This window comes from Diadema setosum, chromosome 6, assembly GCF_964275005.1.
Source record: "Diadema setosum chromosome 6, eeDiaSeto1, whole genome shotgun sequence".
Taxonomy (NCBI): Eukaryota; Metazoa; Echinodermata; class Echinoidea; order Diadematoida; family Diadematidae; genus Diadema; species Diadema setosum.
In genome coordinates, this window is record NC_092690.1 from 29030435 (window position 1) to 29046356 (window position 15922).

General features: G+C 39.9%; 1 protein-coding gene across 1 annotated transcript in view; it reads left to right on the forward strand.

Annotated features, from left to right (window-relative positions):
• LOC140229693 (uncharacterized) overlaps positions 1 to 15922 on the forward strand; it is a 116050-nt gene that overhangs the window by 17498 nt on the left and 82630 nt on the right. Inside the window, exon 2 of the mRNA XM_072309936.1 lies at positions 8800 to 10498. Coding sequence (XP_072166037.1) covers positions 8803 to 10498 — 1696 coding nt within the window. The 5' untranslated portion in view covers positions 8800 to 8802. The remainder of the gene's footprint in view (positions 1 to 8799; positions 10499 to 15922) is intronic.

Below are 15922 nucleotides of genomic sequence, written 5' to 3' on the forward strand. Positions count from 1 at the left end.
GAGATTGTATGATCCGATAATATACCAAAATACATACTTTCATGGGCTGTCACAGGTGAATTGTGGCTGTTATTTTTTGTGTGTATTCTAGCTGTACACAAATTTGATTTCCAGGGTATTGGTACACATTACGCAGTGTAAACCCACTTTATATTAGAGGAACTCCATGTATGAAATAAGTAAAAATGAAAAATGCAATATCACACTTGTGCTTTATATAGTCTTTATGCAATCCTGCAAATGAAAAGACATTACAATGATTTTGTTTTCTGTAGGAATAGAGTGTTACAAGTTTTGCGTGACATTTTGTTGATCAATTATTAACCCTTTGTGAGCTTTTAAGTGCCGATTGGCACAGAAACACCCACAGTGTTGAACACATGGTCCACAGTCCCTGGCATAGAAGGGGTTAAATCATGAATGGCGAGTGTCAGCATCGGCAGAGGTTCGCTTGGATGGTCATCCCTTATTCTCGACACTGCTTTGTTCATATGACTCATATAATACACATTTCTATAATGCTCCTCCTCTGTTGCGTTATGGTTACTGTGTGATTTGTGCTGACAACTCTCGACAGACAAATCCTCATTTCTTGCCTGTTATTAAAATTGCTGTTCATTCACCCCACTTTAAAGGGATGATACAGTATTGGTGGAGATGAGAATTGGGATTTTAACTTTTTGCGAGATACCAAGAAAACACTTATGATGTAGTACAGAGCATACCATGTTAAGAGGAATTCAAAGTTTATTTGATGAAAATCGGGTTTGGAATGACTGAAACATCCAAAAACAAAGTAAAACAAAGCGATTGTAATAAAGTGTGGGTCCCACACTTCATTAGAATCGCTCTCTTTTGGATATCTCAGTCATTTCAAAACCAATTTTCATCAAATAAACATTGAATTTCTCATAGAATTACATGCTCTTTCATATTTTATAAGAGATTTCTCATTATCTCACCAAACAATGTTAGAAACCTGAAATTAGGTCTCAACCAAAACTATACGATCCCTTTAACCCGTTGAGGAGTCCCAAGTATACTCGGGCAGGTGTCTATAGGAATTTGTGTGTGTTGTAGCAAAATCAATCTGTCCACAACAGGTTAAAAGGAAGTTGGCCTCTTTCTTATGTGATAGGGAAAGAAAAGACATTTGGAAAAGATTTTTTTTTTTTTTTTAGTTTTGTATTTTTTAAAATCTTTGTGAGAACTGATTGCTGATTTTTTTTTCTTCAATTTTTCCTTTTTTGTTGCATTAATAGCCGATCATTAACACCCTAAGATTATTGGCATAATTGGCTTTCATTTTTTTATTTGAAATATTATCATTGTTTTTTTCTTTGCATTTTGGGGGGATAAAAAGTGATTGTGTTTACCTTTAAATCTTGGCATGGGATAAATAGTTGCTGTTAGGTCAGACAGAGTATTGTTTTTAAAAATAGAGTCTGTGCTACCTTCCAACAAAGAACATGCCAGTGGTGCTGTGCAGACGTCCCGCCTACGCAACATTTTCTGTGGGGTGGGGGTTAGGGAACCTTTTAGCTGCAGTGGCTACACTTTTTGTGGCATGCGGAGGAAAAATTTATTTTGCATGGCCTTTTCCACAGGTAGAGCAGTGCCAAGGGGATTTTTGCGTGAGGATTTTTACCGCTTTCGGTGTGTATACTGTGTTGATGCTAGACTCACATTGTACTTTCGATTTGTTTGGAGAAGGATGATAAATTCGGCAACACCATACAAAAAATTTTGGCGTGTGCTGCTATTGTACTGTGATGCCTTAAAAAAAAAAATCTTTTGAAGTACAAGCCAAGATATAGGCCAAGATTGATTAAACTTTAAACAGAACTTGTTTATGCATCTTGAAGCGAAATGTTTGAGAAAGTGATCAGATATAACTGCACGTATGAAAAACAAATTATGCAGAATGACTCTGACTATGATACAGAAACCGCTTTGATATGCCCAGTGTGTGAGTGTAATTAAGACTGGACTGAGGCAAGGTGAATTTCTGGAAGATATGTGATTAGAGTATGTTGCATCCTGTATACATGCATTGAAAGAAGACAATTAAATTTGGAATTCTTCCTTCATTAAAGGGAAAATTCCCTCAAACACAAACATCATGCAAATTGGCTATTGCTGAAGAATGAATAAAACACTTTTTTGAAAGTTTGAAGAAAATCTGTCTGTTCACTCACAGCTTTGTAGATTCTACTGTATGTGCTCTCTTAGTTAGATGGGAACCCTGGAATAATTTGCTACATTTTGATAGCGTAGAGTATAAGAAGAAGAAACTGTGATTTTTCTGATATAAATTTTCAACTTCAAAAAAAGAATATAAAGTGCACATTCCCCGTAATATTGTATGCTATGAAGGCAAATTGTGTTTATTTTCCCCATGTCTTTGGGAGAGCTTGGTCAAATGATCTGTTGATTATACTAGAAAGGCTAACATCAAATTCCTTGTACCAATGTTCAATTACACACCACTCACAATTTGTGATAAAGTCCCCATATAGGGAGTGCAGCACATGATAATGAGCAAAAACTTCCCCAAATTCATAACTTTTGAATGGTTCATGTGAAATTCCTCGAACTTTCATTGTGTGTTTCATCTCCTATTTCTTAGCATTTGTTCACTCTACACTAAATGCTTCTAAAAGGGAAACTGTCCCTTTAAACCCCCTTTTAAACAGCACTAGTCCAATCTTGAGTTCACGTGTGGATGCCATGCCACGCGGCTCTTGTCTCTGCTATCGATCATTGGCCCGCGTTGCTGGTAGCCGCACCAAAAAGTTTGCGGCAAGCGGAGAATTAATTTCGGCTTCCTCTCCATCTCGGCGGCAGCAGTGCCGCGGTTGTCGTCACTCTGCTCCCAGCGCAACTGGAGCATTCAACTTGCGACATCTTAAAGTGACACCCCTTTCGCAGAGAGTTGGGGGGGGGGCTGATTTTGCTTTTAAAGGCCAACTGCACTCTAAAATATATTGTGTGCAACAATAGTAGAGCACTTTAGTGAAACTTTGATGAAAATCTGACAATCCTTTCTATAAAAGTTGTGAATTTCTAAAGTTGTGATGCAGCCATCGCTGGATGAGAAGACGACAACACTTTGTGACACGTATACCATTACTAGTACTATGTACAACAATATGAAGAAAATAGAAATAGAATTCAATGTATTTCATATTTCTAGCAAAATGAAGAGCACTCGATCTCCGTCTGAAAAAGCAGGGGGAACAATGTTTAATACTCCTTTTAATAACATGTGTCAGTAACAAGTTGAGGGAATGTGTACTTTTCCTATGAAATGACATTTTGTGGAATTCTGCTTTTATTTTCTTCATACATCATTGTCCTGCAGTTTATATGTCACAAACTGTTGAAGTCTTCTCATCCAGCGATGGTGGCCCTGAAATTTAAAAAGATCATAACTATTGAACGGATTGTCTGATTTTCCTCAAACTTTCACTGATATGTTCTCCTAATATTGCTGCATTCACTCAATCCACACATACATGTATATTTGGGTTAACTTGTCCTTTTAGTGATGAACCTTGTTCCTGGAGAGATGGGGGGGGGGGGGTTGGGCAGATGATATTGGTCTTGTATGGTCTAAAGTTTCTTACTACTTTCATAAAACATTGTGATACATTGATATTACAAGGGGGGAGTCATCAGCTTAATTAGAATTTATCAACTTGAGTGAATGCACCAGTTTGCAAAACATGGGGATACTATAGGAGTAGGAGAAGGAGGGACAAGCCAAAAATAGCTTTAATACTTTCTATGTCTGGACTCAAAATGGTAACCACAAGGTAGAGTGCTATTTTGAGTTCATGGTCATTGTGTTTCATGTTTTTTTAGTGCTAAATTAGACCCTCTATAAATTCAGTTGGGACTGAAAACAGATACCATCAGCTCAAATTCAGAGAATATGAGATGCCCTTTAAGGAGACTACCGTTTTAAAAGTAGCAGCTAGACTTTAACTGATGTTCTGTATAATGTTTATATCAAATTTCTTGATTGCTTTATTAGTCAAAGACTTCTTTTATCAGCATTTCCTGCTATTGGTAGAAATTTGAAGGGCTTTACTGGAGAAGGCTACTGCTACAAAAAAATAAAATAAAATAAAATAAAATAAAATATAATAAAATAAAAATAAGATAAAAATGCGTATCAAACCAGCCAGCTCCAGTGCAGCTGCACATACTTAATTTGGCTTGATGCATGGATATTACATACATGTGTACATCAAATTTCATGATTTCTGAATAGTCTGGACCTCTATTATCAGCATTTCATGCTATTAGTAGAAATTTGAAGGGCTTTTTTTTTTTTTTTTTTTTTTGTACCAAAGAAGGCTACTGCTACCAAAAAAGAAATAAGGGGGGGGGGGGGGGGGAGAAAAAAATATGCCTAGCAAACCAGCCAACTCCCATAAACTGTAATGTGCAGCTACACATACTGCATGTGGCTTGAGACAACAAACAATTCTATTGCATATAGTGGAGACGGGTAGTCACCAAGTGCACTGACCCCATGTCTATGAGGTGTGCCGTTTATACGCAACTGGCACCATGGTTACGACTGTGCACGCCTCCTTTTGTTTATTTGGTTCCAGCGCTGCCACAATTTATCAGTTGAAGGCCTAGTTTGTGAATGGATGTTTGTTTGTTATTGTTTAATAACATAAATTATGTAGTTTCCAGGAATAACACTGAAGGGCTTGATAAACATACCTGAATAAGCACACTTTGAACAAGAGCGTTACCGTGGGTTACCATGCCCTTTTTTTTTTATTAATCCCTTGCACCCCTGGCCCTCTCTATATCAACTGTCAGAGTATTGTTGTATTCCATACTGTAGGCGATCTTCTCTCTGCTGCTCCAGCAAGCACTCTCTACTCTCTGTGTTGTCATGGTAACCTGCATCCGCAGGATAACTTTACAGAAAATTTTCAGCTGGAGTGGTATCCATCTTGGCAGTGTGATAAGACTTTGATGGAAGTACACTCCTGCATTTCTTTTTGTTTTTTTTTTTGTTTCATCAGATGACAATAAATGTGAGTTTGAGAAAAAAAAAACATTAGAGAAAAGAAATCAGGGGGAAAAATAACAATTAGAGTCAAAATAAGTATAAGAAAAACTTGTTGCCACAACAGTGATATAAAGAAAATATATAAAGAGAATGCCACAATTGTTTTTTTTATAGAAAAGTGCACATTTCCTCGACTTGTCGCAGACGTATGTTAAAGATGATATTATTCCCCCTGCCTTCTGAAAGAGGCAAGTCAAGTGTTCTTTTATTACACGAGAAAAATGAAAATATGTTGAATTTTTATTTATGCTTTCTTTATATTGTCGTACAATAATATGATATCACAGGCTGTAGTAGTCTTCTCATCCAGCAGTGACTGAGCAGAAACTTCAAAAATTCATAACTTTTTAACTGGTTGTCCAATTTTCCTCAAACCCTCACTGATGAGTCCTACTAATATTGCCGCATTCACTCAATCCACATGTCTATGAAGGTGGGCTTGTCCTTTAATTCAATTCAATGAAATTGAATCAAATTCAATTCAGTTCAGTTTAATTCAATTTAATTCAATTCAATGCAGTTGACCAATTTCTGCTATTAATGGCTGTCAGTAGTACAGTGTACATGCATTCTGTAGACGCGAAATATGAATTACAGGTAGGGTCCTACAGTAGTGTTTTATGGTCACAGATGATCCCGTTTCTCAGTTGCAGAGTTTTGGGAGTCGAGCTGCGGAGGGATATGAGGGCATTTTGAATGGCAACAACTTCTATGAGTATTAAAAAGCGAGTGGAAATGAGTCATACCGTTCTAACAATACAAGTCATGTCAGGCTGAATACATCGTACACAAAAAAAGAAAAGAAAAAGAAAAAAAGATTCCCTCTCTGGAAAAAGGAAGGAAAATATTCAACAGAGGAAGATGAAAATGGAGGGAAGTGAGAGAGAGAGAGAGAGAGAGAGACAGGGAAAAGCTACAAATAGAGATGGGGGGGGGGGGGATGTAAGGAAAGTACACACTAGAAACTTGCCGTGATACTGGTATGGTAGACTGCACTGATCTATGAAAGCAGTTTTGTAGACACACTCTAGATAACTGTTGAATGGATACCAACTCAGTAGTTGAGATCTTTATTTAACAGCTTCAAAATGTAATATTGAGTTTATAATGGATCTATAGACAGATGGCCAGGTGTAAACTGGGGTAGTTAAAGGGACAAGAAAGTATACAGTGTACATTGAACAAAAGAATAAGAGGGTAAAGAAGTCTTGAAAAATGAAAATCTTGTGTTGTGCGCAGTATTGTAAAAGCTGTTATTTCACAAGGGTTTAATTTTCATTTCATGAATCACTGTTGGGGCGCAAATTTAACACCATGCAAAAGAATCACAAATGGACATAGGCATTTAATAAGATGCACATTACTACAATAGCCTCGGTGTCAAATCGCGAAAACAACATCTCGCAAAAATGTCTTTGACCTCCTGATTTGTGAAAATCACGTCTGTACGCGAAAATTACAGCTTGTACCGTACCACGTTCCAGCCAGTGATCATTTTGGTGCGCAATGCCCAACATACATAAGAAGCAAAGTTCTGACAGAAGCATGCTGAATTGAGCTGAGCAGAGGCGCATTTGCAAAAGAGCAGTTTAATAGAAATTGTACATTCATGCAAATTCTGAGTCTTGGAAGCTTATTGAATGGCGTGTCTTTCTGTCACAACACCCAACGCCATTCATGCTGGCAGTGAATAGCAGGTGACATCATTTGTGGCAGCATGCGCATTTTATACAAACATATGTATTGTGCCGGTTTTTTTTTTATGTTTCTCCTACATTTCTTTCACCTTTGGATAGTGAGCAAATCTTGATGGGGCTCTTGTTGAGTGCCTTTTTGAAGTACTAAATCACTCAAGTCTTTCCCCAATATCTCCTTTTTTTCAACTTTTTTTTCAACCTTTTTCTTATTTCAGGGGATTCTGGTTGAATAGCACTCAAGAGAGGTTTTAGTCTCGCTTCCAGGCAAATATAGAGATTGTCACTCTACTAGCCGAGTGGCAAACAGAATGCGTTGATTTCTGCATTGCCCTGCATGATTCTTGAGCGAAGGCTACACTCACAATCCACCTTTAATACGTGAATTCAGAGACTGTACATTCACACGAGACAAGTTATGCACAACATTGGCCGCACCGACAGGCTACCTGATGCGTACATTCCCTTCAATCGGATATTTTGTTCAAAGTGCACATGGGAGGAGAAAAAAAAAAGATACAGCTGGAGCCTTGAAGCTAGACTTTGTAGGAAACTAGGTCAGTCCCTGCTGGGGTCAGATGTAGTGGCCGTCATGTCTCCTATAGACAAGATTCTTATGCTGCAGAAGGAGGCAGAAGAGGAGGCATTTGACAGACTGGATGTCATGTCTGTCCTTCCACCTGTCCGTCTTTCCACCTGTCTGTCTTTCCACCTGTCCACCCCTCTTGCTCACGCACATGTTGCTATCCTTCATCATCTTTTTTTTTTTTTTTTTTTTTTTTTGAATCATGGTTACTTTTTAGGTTATCTACTGCACAACTTTTAGTCCTGCACAACACTGTATGTGTTCAAGACCATGTGTATTAAAAAGAAAAATGCAGCAGAATCCTTGGAATGTGAGCTTAAAGGTTAAAGGTTACAGCAGGTGTTCGATACCCAATAGCAAATTCCTCTATTTTTCTGTTAGAAGGTTGCTTTGAATTTTGTCTTCATTTTTTATAATTAGGCCTTACTACATATGTATTAATTACTATAACATTTTCTGTTTACCATCTCTCAACCACAATATAAAAAAAGAAGATTGTTGAACCTTGAAACCACATTTTAGCGATGAATATTTCAATTTAAGGCTTTATTCATGTTTTACGCAATAAAATGAAAAAGCATCATTTGAGGTGTTTGTACACATAGACATCCTTTCAATTTTTCCATGCTTGCACTCTCTCTGTTGCATTCTGATTTTTATCATGAATCCTTTAATCCTTGGGGCTTTTGATGAAGACTACATGCATGTGAACGATAATAACACAGTGTGCTGAATTGATTTCCTGATTTGGGAGGCAGATTTTATGGACCGCATAGAAAATCGTCCAAGGGGCTGTCTCCTACAAGTACATGTAAGGCTGCATTCGTTAGTTCACTGAACGTATGGGATAAAGTTGCATTGTTATGATATTACTGGAAAATGTACTAGATGGGGGGAAGGGGGGGGGGGGGGGAGGGAGTGTAAAATATTTTATGGAGACTGCAATGAATGGTTGCCAGAGTTGAACTTCTATAGTGTCTGTGTCTGCATGCTTAGTGATTAATTTTGCATCTTGGAATAATGTGCCTAGATTCCAGTACTGCTGTTGGTTCGATGCGTGCTGTATGTGTGTGTGATGGTGAAACTCCGATTGTGCACATGTGACTACACTGCATCGACACGTGTTGGCAGGGTAATTTCTCTGCAAGGTAATGTCTCGCATCGTCCCAGATAGCTTCACACTATGCGCGGTGCTCGAGTTACAGTTGATGATTTATGCCTGAACAGCTGTGTGATGCTAACGGCACTATGGGGACAATTTAGTCATAGTCCCAACTGTGGATCTATCATCAATGGAGTCTTGGAAGAGATGCATGCAGGTCACATATGATATTCCAGATAGTCCCATGTCCTTTATTTGAGCCACGATTTTTTCCAATTCCTTCACGCTCTCTTTCTTCTCTTGTCTTTTGTCACAGGCTATGATGAATCGAAAGAATGAAAGAAACCGTCGCAGCAAGAAAGGGTCCGAGCTGCCCGTCACGCCGGAAACAGATGCTAGCTCTGGAAGGACGAGACGGAATAAGATGGCAAGAGAACAGGAGCAGGAGGAGGCGGCCGAAGAACCCACGGAGGAGATCATTGTCAGACATAAAAAATTGAGGAATGCCAACAGGAGCGGCAGCAAGCTCACTCTATCGAGTGATTCGGGAACTAGCGAACCATCCACGTCCGGATCGAATACTCCACGCCCCGGTTCCCTGGAGACGAGCACAGAAACGTCCCCTGTTCGGGATGCAAAAGAGCCAGTGCATCTCCCCCAGGGTCTGGAGGGGAAAAACATAGTTGTGACTCAAGAAGTGCATGAAAGAACTAAAGCGTTGGACCGAAAGGAAGGTGACACGCCCAAAAAGGGGGACACAAGTCAGGAAATGGAAGACGACGATGAAGAAACGGACAGTGCGTTGTCGGGGGATGACGAGGAGGTACGCGCAGAGTCGCAACACACGGCTTCATTGTCGTCGACTCCCGTGAGAGGTGGCGTGAAGCGCCTCGGCGAGTTCCCGGACTCGGCCACACCGCCAAAGAAGCAGGCTCTGGACCTGCGTGACCTAAGAGGCAGCCGGGTGCTGGCACGGAAAGGTGATGCGTTTTACCTCGGTATGATGAAACAGACAAAGAGGAACTCGGCGGGCGTGGTCTTTGAAGGGGAGAAGGATATCACCATATTTGAGAACGTTACTGAATCGGAGACTATTCACATAGTTAATGACAGAGTGCCAGCAATTGATACCCTGAGTGTGGGGTCTAAGGTTTGTGTCCAAAGAGATGGCAGGGGCCCGTACTATGAGGCATTCATCAGAGCCATCAAGCCAAATTCACAATACACAGTTGCCTTTGCATCGCAGTATAGGGATGGCAGGGGAGGTAGCGAGGAGATCACTGTTCCTCTCTGGAAGCTCAGGATGTTGCGGTCTCCGTGGCAGAAAGCTCCGACTGGCCCAGCGCAACCTCAAGGTAGTACTGCGCGGCAGTTGACGTATGGACCCATAGACCCGACGCGACAGGAGCACCATCATGTCCCCGTCATGAGCATGCACCAGGAGATGGGGAAAGTCGTTACGCTCGAGCAGAAGACTCTCTCAGATCGCCTGGTCCACGACCGATTCATGCTCCATTCCGAGCGTAGGGTCCAGCCCCCTCTTGAAGACATAGGCTCTGACGATGAGCTAAAGAACTTTGACCGGCCACCGGACTTCCGCAACCGCCCGACCCTGACACCCGGTACGACAGGCACGTCCACGCCGGGGTCGGTGTACTCCCCGTGCGAGATCAACCTGGCCAAGCTGCCGAGCCGGAACCGGCAGAGGCACATCAGCAGCGCCAGTAACGCCTCGACCATCTCCATTGGCAGCACCCACTCGCTGACGCCGCCGCCCAAGTACAAGAAGGGTGAGGTGATCTGCAACGCCAACGGGGTGCGCAAGAAGTTCAACGGCAAGCAGTGGCGCCGCCTCTGCTCCCGAGAAGGGTGCAACAAGGAGTCCCAGCGGCGTGGCTACTGCTCCCGCCACCTGTCCATGCAGGGCAAAGAGATGGCGGGGGAGGCTTCCTCAGGCCAGGAGCAAGACTGGGACAGTGACTCCCGGTGCTCCAGCGCCAGGACGGTACGCACAGGTAAGCATTGCTCTCTTTGCCTTTACCTTGAAGGGTGCCTTAGCCATCATTCCTTTGCCATTTTTCTTTTTTAGCTTCTTTGTTGTTGTAGTATAGAAACTAAAAACAAGACAAAAAAAAAATGAAGCGGTCAATGTTTGCCTCCTTGAAAACAGACCCTATCCTTTTTTAATATTTCCATAACATTCAAATTCTTGTAGAATACTGAAATTGCTCCGCTCGTCCAAAGGTAACACTCTGAAATGCCTTCTTTTTATCAAATTGTAAAATGCAAAGATACCAACAGTGCCATCACTGCAAATTGACAAAGCCAGATTTGGGTCACCGTTCGTTGCCCTTTGGACATTAGGTTCATGCCTGGGTCGTTGGCCATATGGTGGATCAAACTCTACAATGTCTCCCGCACTGTGGGACCCCAATCTTGCAAGTCGACTCTGTTCCCCGAGTATGTTTAGGTAGAGAGTGCAAATGTGCAAATGAGCAAATCTGCGGAGTCGGCGGAGGACTTTCAACTTCCATCAGTTCGGTTTATATTACGGCCCTTAAGATGTGCCATGTTGGCATAAAAGGCACAATTACGGAACAATAGCAAAACGTTACTCTATTTCTGAAATTCAGTGTGCCACAGACAGAATGCTAGCGAGAGAGAAATACATGTACAATGTAGAGAGTGAGAGAGAGAAAGCGTGAGGAAATGATGAGACTTGTTAACAGTAAAAAAAAAAACACACACAGTGAAAAGATGAATAATTTCATCAGTGTTGTGAACAGGTAGACTGTTAGAGTTAGAAAATGTACAGTTTATCATATTTTGGGTTTTAAAAAATGAATTATATACAGGTAGGGACAGTATTGGAAAGAAGAGAGATAGAGAGAAGCAGAGAATGGGTCATAAAGTACTTAGTATGTGTGCTTTGAAACTGAAAGAATGAGTTAAGTACACATACTTGTAGCTTTGAAAAGAAGATTGTATCCTAGAACTGACACACAGCATATAAAATGTAATATATTATATCATATGCGTGAAATTAACATTCATAATGTGACTATACACACACACACACACACACACACAGTCATAAAGTTGTGTATATGTTTTATACACACAACACACTTTGACATCCCCTCATTGACATATCGGACACTACAGCGGATTTATGCAAATGAGCTTCCCTTTGTGTCCAGGGATTTTCATTGATCGGTTGTGTGTATTACATGCGTGTCTCTGTGTGTGCCTGGTTGTGTGTGTGTGTGTGTGTGTGGGTGTCATTGCACCAGAGCTGGTGAAGCTAGTCTCGGTAGGTTCATCTCTCAGACCCAGTGTTTTGAGTGACTGTTTGCAGTCGCCAAGTGATGTCTCTGTTTAATAGAGCAGTGAGTGATTACATTCCTTGTGTAGAGGCTGAGTATAACAATAACATGCACCGTGTGACTGCAAACTGTATGAACATAGACTACAAGTTGTGTGATGAGGTTCATTGTGATAGTGAAAGCTATAGTGGGGTTTTAAAACCATTGCCTGAAAAGAAACAGAGAATAACTACTACTTTTCCTTCCCACTCCCTACATAGAAGGTGAACTGTGTCTTCAAATGTGGTCATACTGAATCAGATTGCTTTTAGAATGAGATTTTAGTGATGTACATTGTAGTCATTACCGTTTCTGAAAGAAAATCTTTGTGCTGGTCCCAACCAGGAGTATTACAGTACATACATGTAGTGTACCATAATTACAAGTAATATTTTGCAGTCTAAACATTTATCCAGGGAAAGTTTTGGATTTACCAGCAAAGACCTGGGTATCTCCCATTGGACTGTATTAGATAATAGACCCTCATGTGATTCTAAAATACCCCCCCCCCCAAAAAAAAAAAGGGTGGGGGATGAAGGCCAAAAAAAAATATTGCCTGCCTTAATAGTCATTTTCAAATCTTTGCAGGGTCTTGAGCTAAGCTGGCACTGTCAACTAAAAAAATAGGCAGTGTAGAGATTGAAAAAGCTTTTGAATGCAGTGATAAAATAGAACCTTTTCTCCTCTTTTTTTTTTTTTTAAAGCTTGAGTTATTGTGTTGCACTTTTGTTGGCGCAAAACTTTTGCACCGAGTGATGAGCAGAGTTAATGATAAGCAGAGTGGTTCTAGTATTTTAGATTCGTACTTTGGACCGAAGAGCTGTATTCTCGTACATCAAGTATCAGTCAGGTGTTCTTCGGTTGGGGGGGGGGGGGGGGGAGGGAGGGGGGCAGGTGTTTGTTAGGGGGTTATGAAATGCAGCTAACTGATTTAAATGGCTGTGTTCTCAGTGAGGTTCAGGTTGATGTTATCACCGTGACAAGGTTCAATCCATAATAGAGGGTTGGGTGGGGGGGGGGGGGATTGTGAATGACATTGACTGTAGGCCTTTTTTAAGCACAAGAAACTCAAATTTAGAATCCAGCCCCAGAATTCCTGCTTGTATTTCACACAGCAGTGCTGAGTCATCCTGACTTTACGACTAAAAAAAAAAAAAAAAAGAATCTTCGTCATCCATAATTACCTACACCATGGTACCAGTATCGGTACCAATGTAATGCCTTATCTTTTTAAGAACCGGAATCATAATGGTCATTATGCTTATGATTTTGTTTTGCATCATGTGGCTGACTTTACATTTTTTGTAAATCATTCTAATCCCAGTTTATGAATCATAAAACAGAGGTAGATGGAATGTTGATGCAGTTAAAAGCATGAATGCAGAATGCTAATATTCACAGATTAGAATGAAAAAATATATATTTTTGATTTTATGTTTGCATATAATAACAGTAAAATCTCCAGTCCCATTGAAAATCATGGAGAAAGTCATATCACATAGGCTGTAGCTGAATATTCCAGAAATAGTATGTGATACGGGTCTGAATATTTGTAGACTAGTTAACAGCTCAGCTGTAGTGTGAGGGAAGGTCACTCATGAAGAAGTAGCCTCTGTCCCAGAACATTTCTTGAATTTTCTTTAAAGTGTAAGAATTTTAGACCATCTAGGATTTTCTCAAGTCAAAGAAAGTCTTTAGATGATAGGTTTATTGGAAAAGGGGAGGGGGAGTGGAGGATGAGAAGGGAGATGGGAGGGGGTCAAGCTGTTCATATTTCATCCAACCCATGTTCAACTTGATTTTGTAGATAAGAAATCAAGCAAACAAAATGATAAAAGCCTTTATCAAAACTGAACGTAGAGCAAGAAAGTTATGGTATTTTTCTAAAAGTTTGATGTGCTTTCATGAAAGATATGATATTAGTTGCAAGCACTTCCAATTGAGATTGGGTGATGATACCACTGGCCATCTCATCTCTCTTTGACCTGAACACAAGTCTTAACCAAACTTCCTCTTTTTGTCATGAAGTTGAAAATGAAACCAATTATCACTTGCATTAGATCCTTTTGTGTTGCAATTACTGGACAGTGATGACTCAATGAAAAAGCAGAATATTGAAATCATTGACTGAAAAACATGATTTTCATGACACATTTCCGTCCACGAAATCACTTGTTTGTGTCGAGAATCGATGATAATGATCGCCTAATTGGCATGTAAATGGCTGTGACAAATAGGCCTACCTGTATTTAATTTTGAAGTGAAAACATGGAAAACATGAAACATTTGTGACTATCATGATTATGGATCCAGTTTGATGAATTTTCAACTCTTCTGTCTATCTGATTTCACTGTGTTCCATTGAAAAGTCAAGCTTGACATGGTGTGGAATTCCACACTATTTTTTTTTTTTACAGGATTTTATTAGTAGCTTCGTTCTAGGTATCTACTATGGTGTGTTCACACAGCCAGTGAATAGGTGCCGTAGCATAGTTCATTATTCGAGACATCCTGCCTGTTAAAACCGTTGGGGGATGGAAGTTATTTACAGGGGGACCAGTGATGATGCTCGGTGCCGGTTGCCGTGGCAACGCGAGGGGGGCTGTCCATTGTCTGGGAGGAGATACCAATTATGGTAAGATTGGACGGCAAACAATGCCGTGCAAAGCAACAGCAACAAGAACAGAAAATGTTTGAATAGGCCGATATGCAAATATATACCATGTTGTATCCACTTCAAAATGCACTATGTACGCCAGAAGTCTGAAAAGTGACCATTGAACTGTGAGTATGCAAATTAAGCTTTATGAGATAAAAAAATTATGATTTTATTGGTACATGTAATCTTCAGCATTTCTATAGAATAGATTTCATAGCAGTGTACATTGGAGATACCGCCCACCCCTTTTTGTCCATTTGTGCCTGTGTGTGTGTGTGTGAGTGTGTGTGTGTTTGTGTGTGTTTTATCAACGTACTATTAAACAGTGAGAAAGAGAATTAATTACACATATTTCTCATGCTTTTGTTGATAGAAAAGATTATTAGATGTAAGAAATGATCTAAAAACATGTATAACGAGAACTGTTTGTCCAGATGATAGTAAAAATAGAGGTGCCAATGTAAATAATTGTAAGATGAAATATTGCACACATGCAAATGCATTCTTTTATCATGTGTCAATATAAAAATGCACAATTTAGATTTAGCACTATAGCAGGTTCTCTTTGTTTTATCAATGCTGGATATCCAACCTGCTATTAAACACTTGTTCTGAATTACAATCATTTACAAAAATTTCTGCTAGTTTGACTCTCACTCAAACCCAAAATCTCCCATAAAGTAGTTCTCAGTCCTGTTCCTTATGTTATTTGCAAGGTTTTATAAAAAAAAAATTATGACTTGAAAAATCTTGTATCCCAAAGCTTTGCCCTTTTACCATCTTTGTACTTCCAGAAAGAAGAATGTACGCATGTAACCTGACATTTTCAGACATGACAAAAATGTGTGTTAAAGTGTTTAGACAAGGAAGCTCCTTTCCACCAAACATCTTGACTGTTGAATTTTTATATCAATTGACTTCCTATTCATGTATCATCACCTGCCATTTGGATATATGTACACATTACATGTGAAATGTTCATTTACCAGGCCAATATTATGATGTGTGTATTGCTGCTGTAAAGTTAAAACCAGAGTGTGCAAATCCCAATTCTGCTAGTCCTTATAGTATAAAACTAAACAAAACAAAACCAACAAAAATTGTGTGATTTGGAATTTGTATTTAATCAAGGCATTGAAGAGAATTTGTCTAGTTTTTGTTTTCAAAGTGGTGCTGGCTAAAATCTCTATGTTACAGCAATAGGAGTGAGATTAACATAAGAAGTATAAAGGCAGTGATCAGAATCTTATTCGTTAGGGGAGATTAATTATTGAGGAAGATATATACCTGGCACCCAAACCATAATACTGGGATCATGGCATTTGTGGGTTTTTTTTTCTCTCCTTCCTGCTGACCCAAAAGACCATTCTATATCGTTGCTAGGGCGACGAGACCACATATATCTACAAAATGTC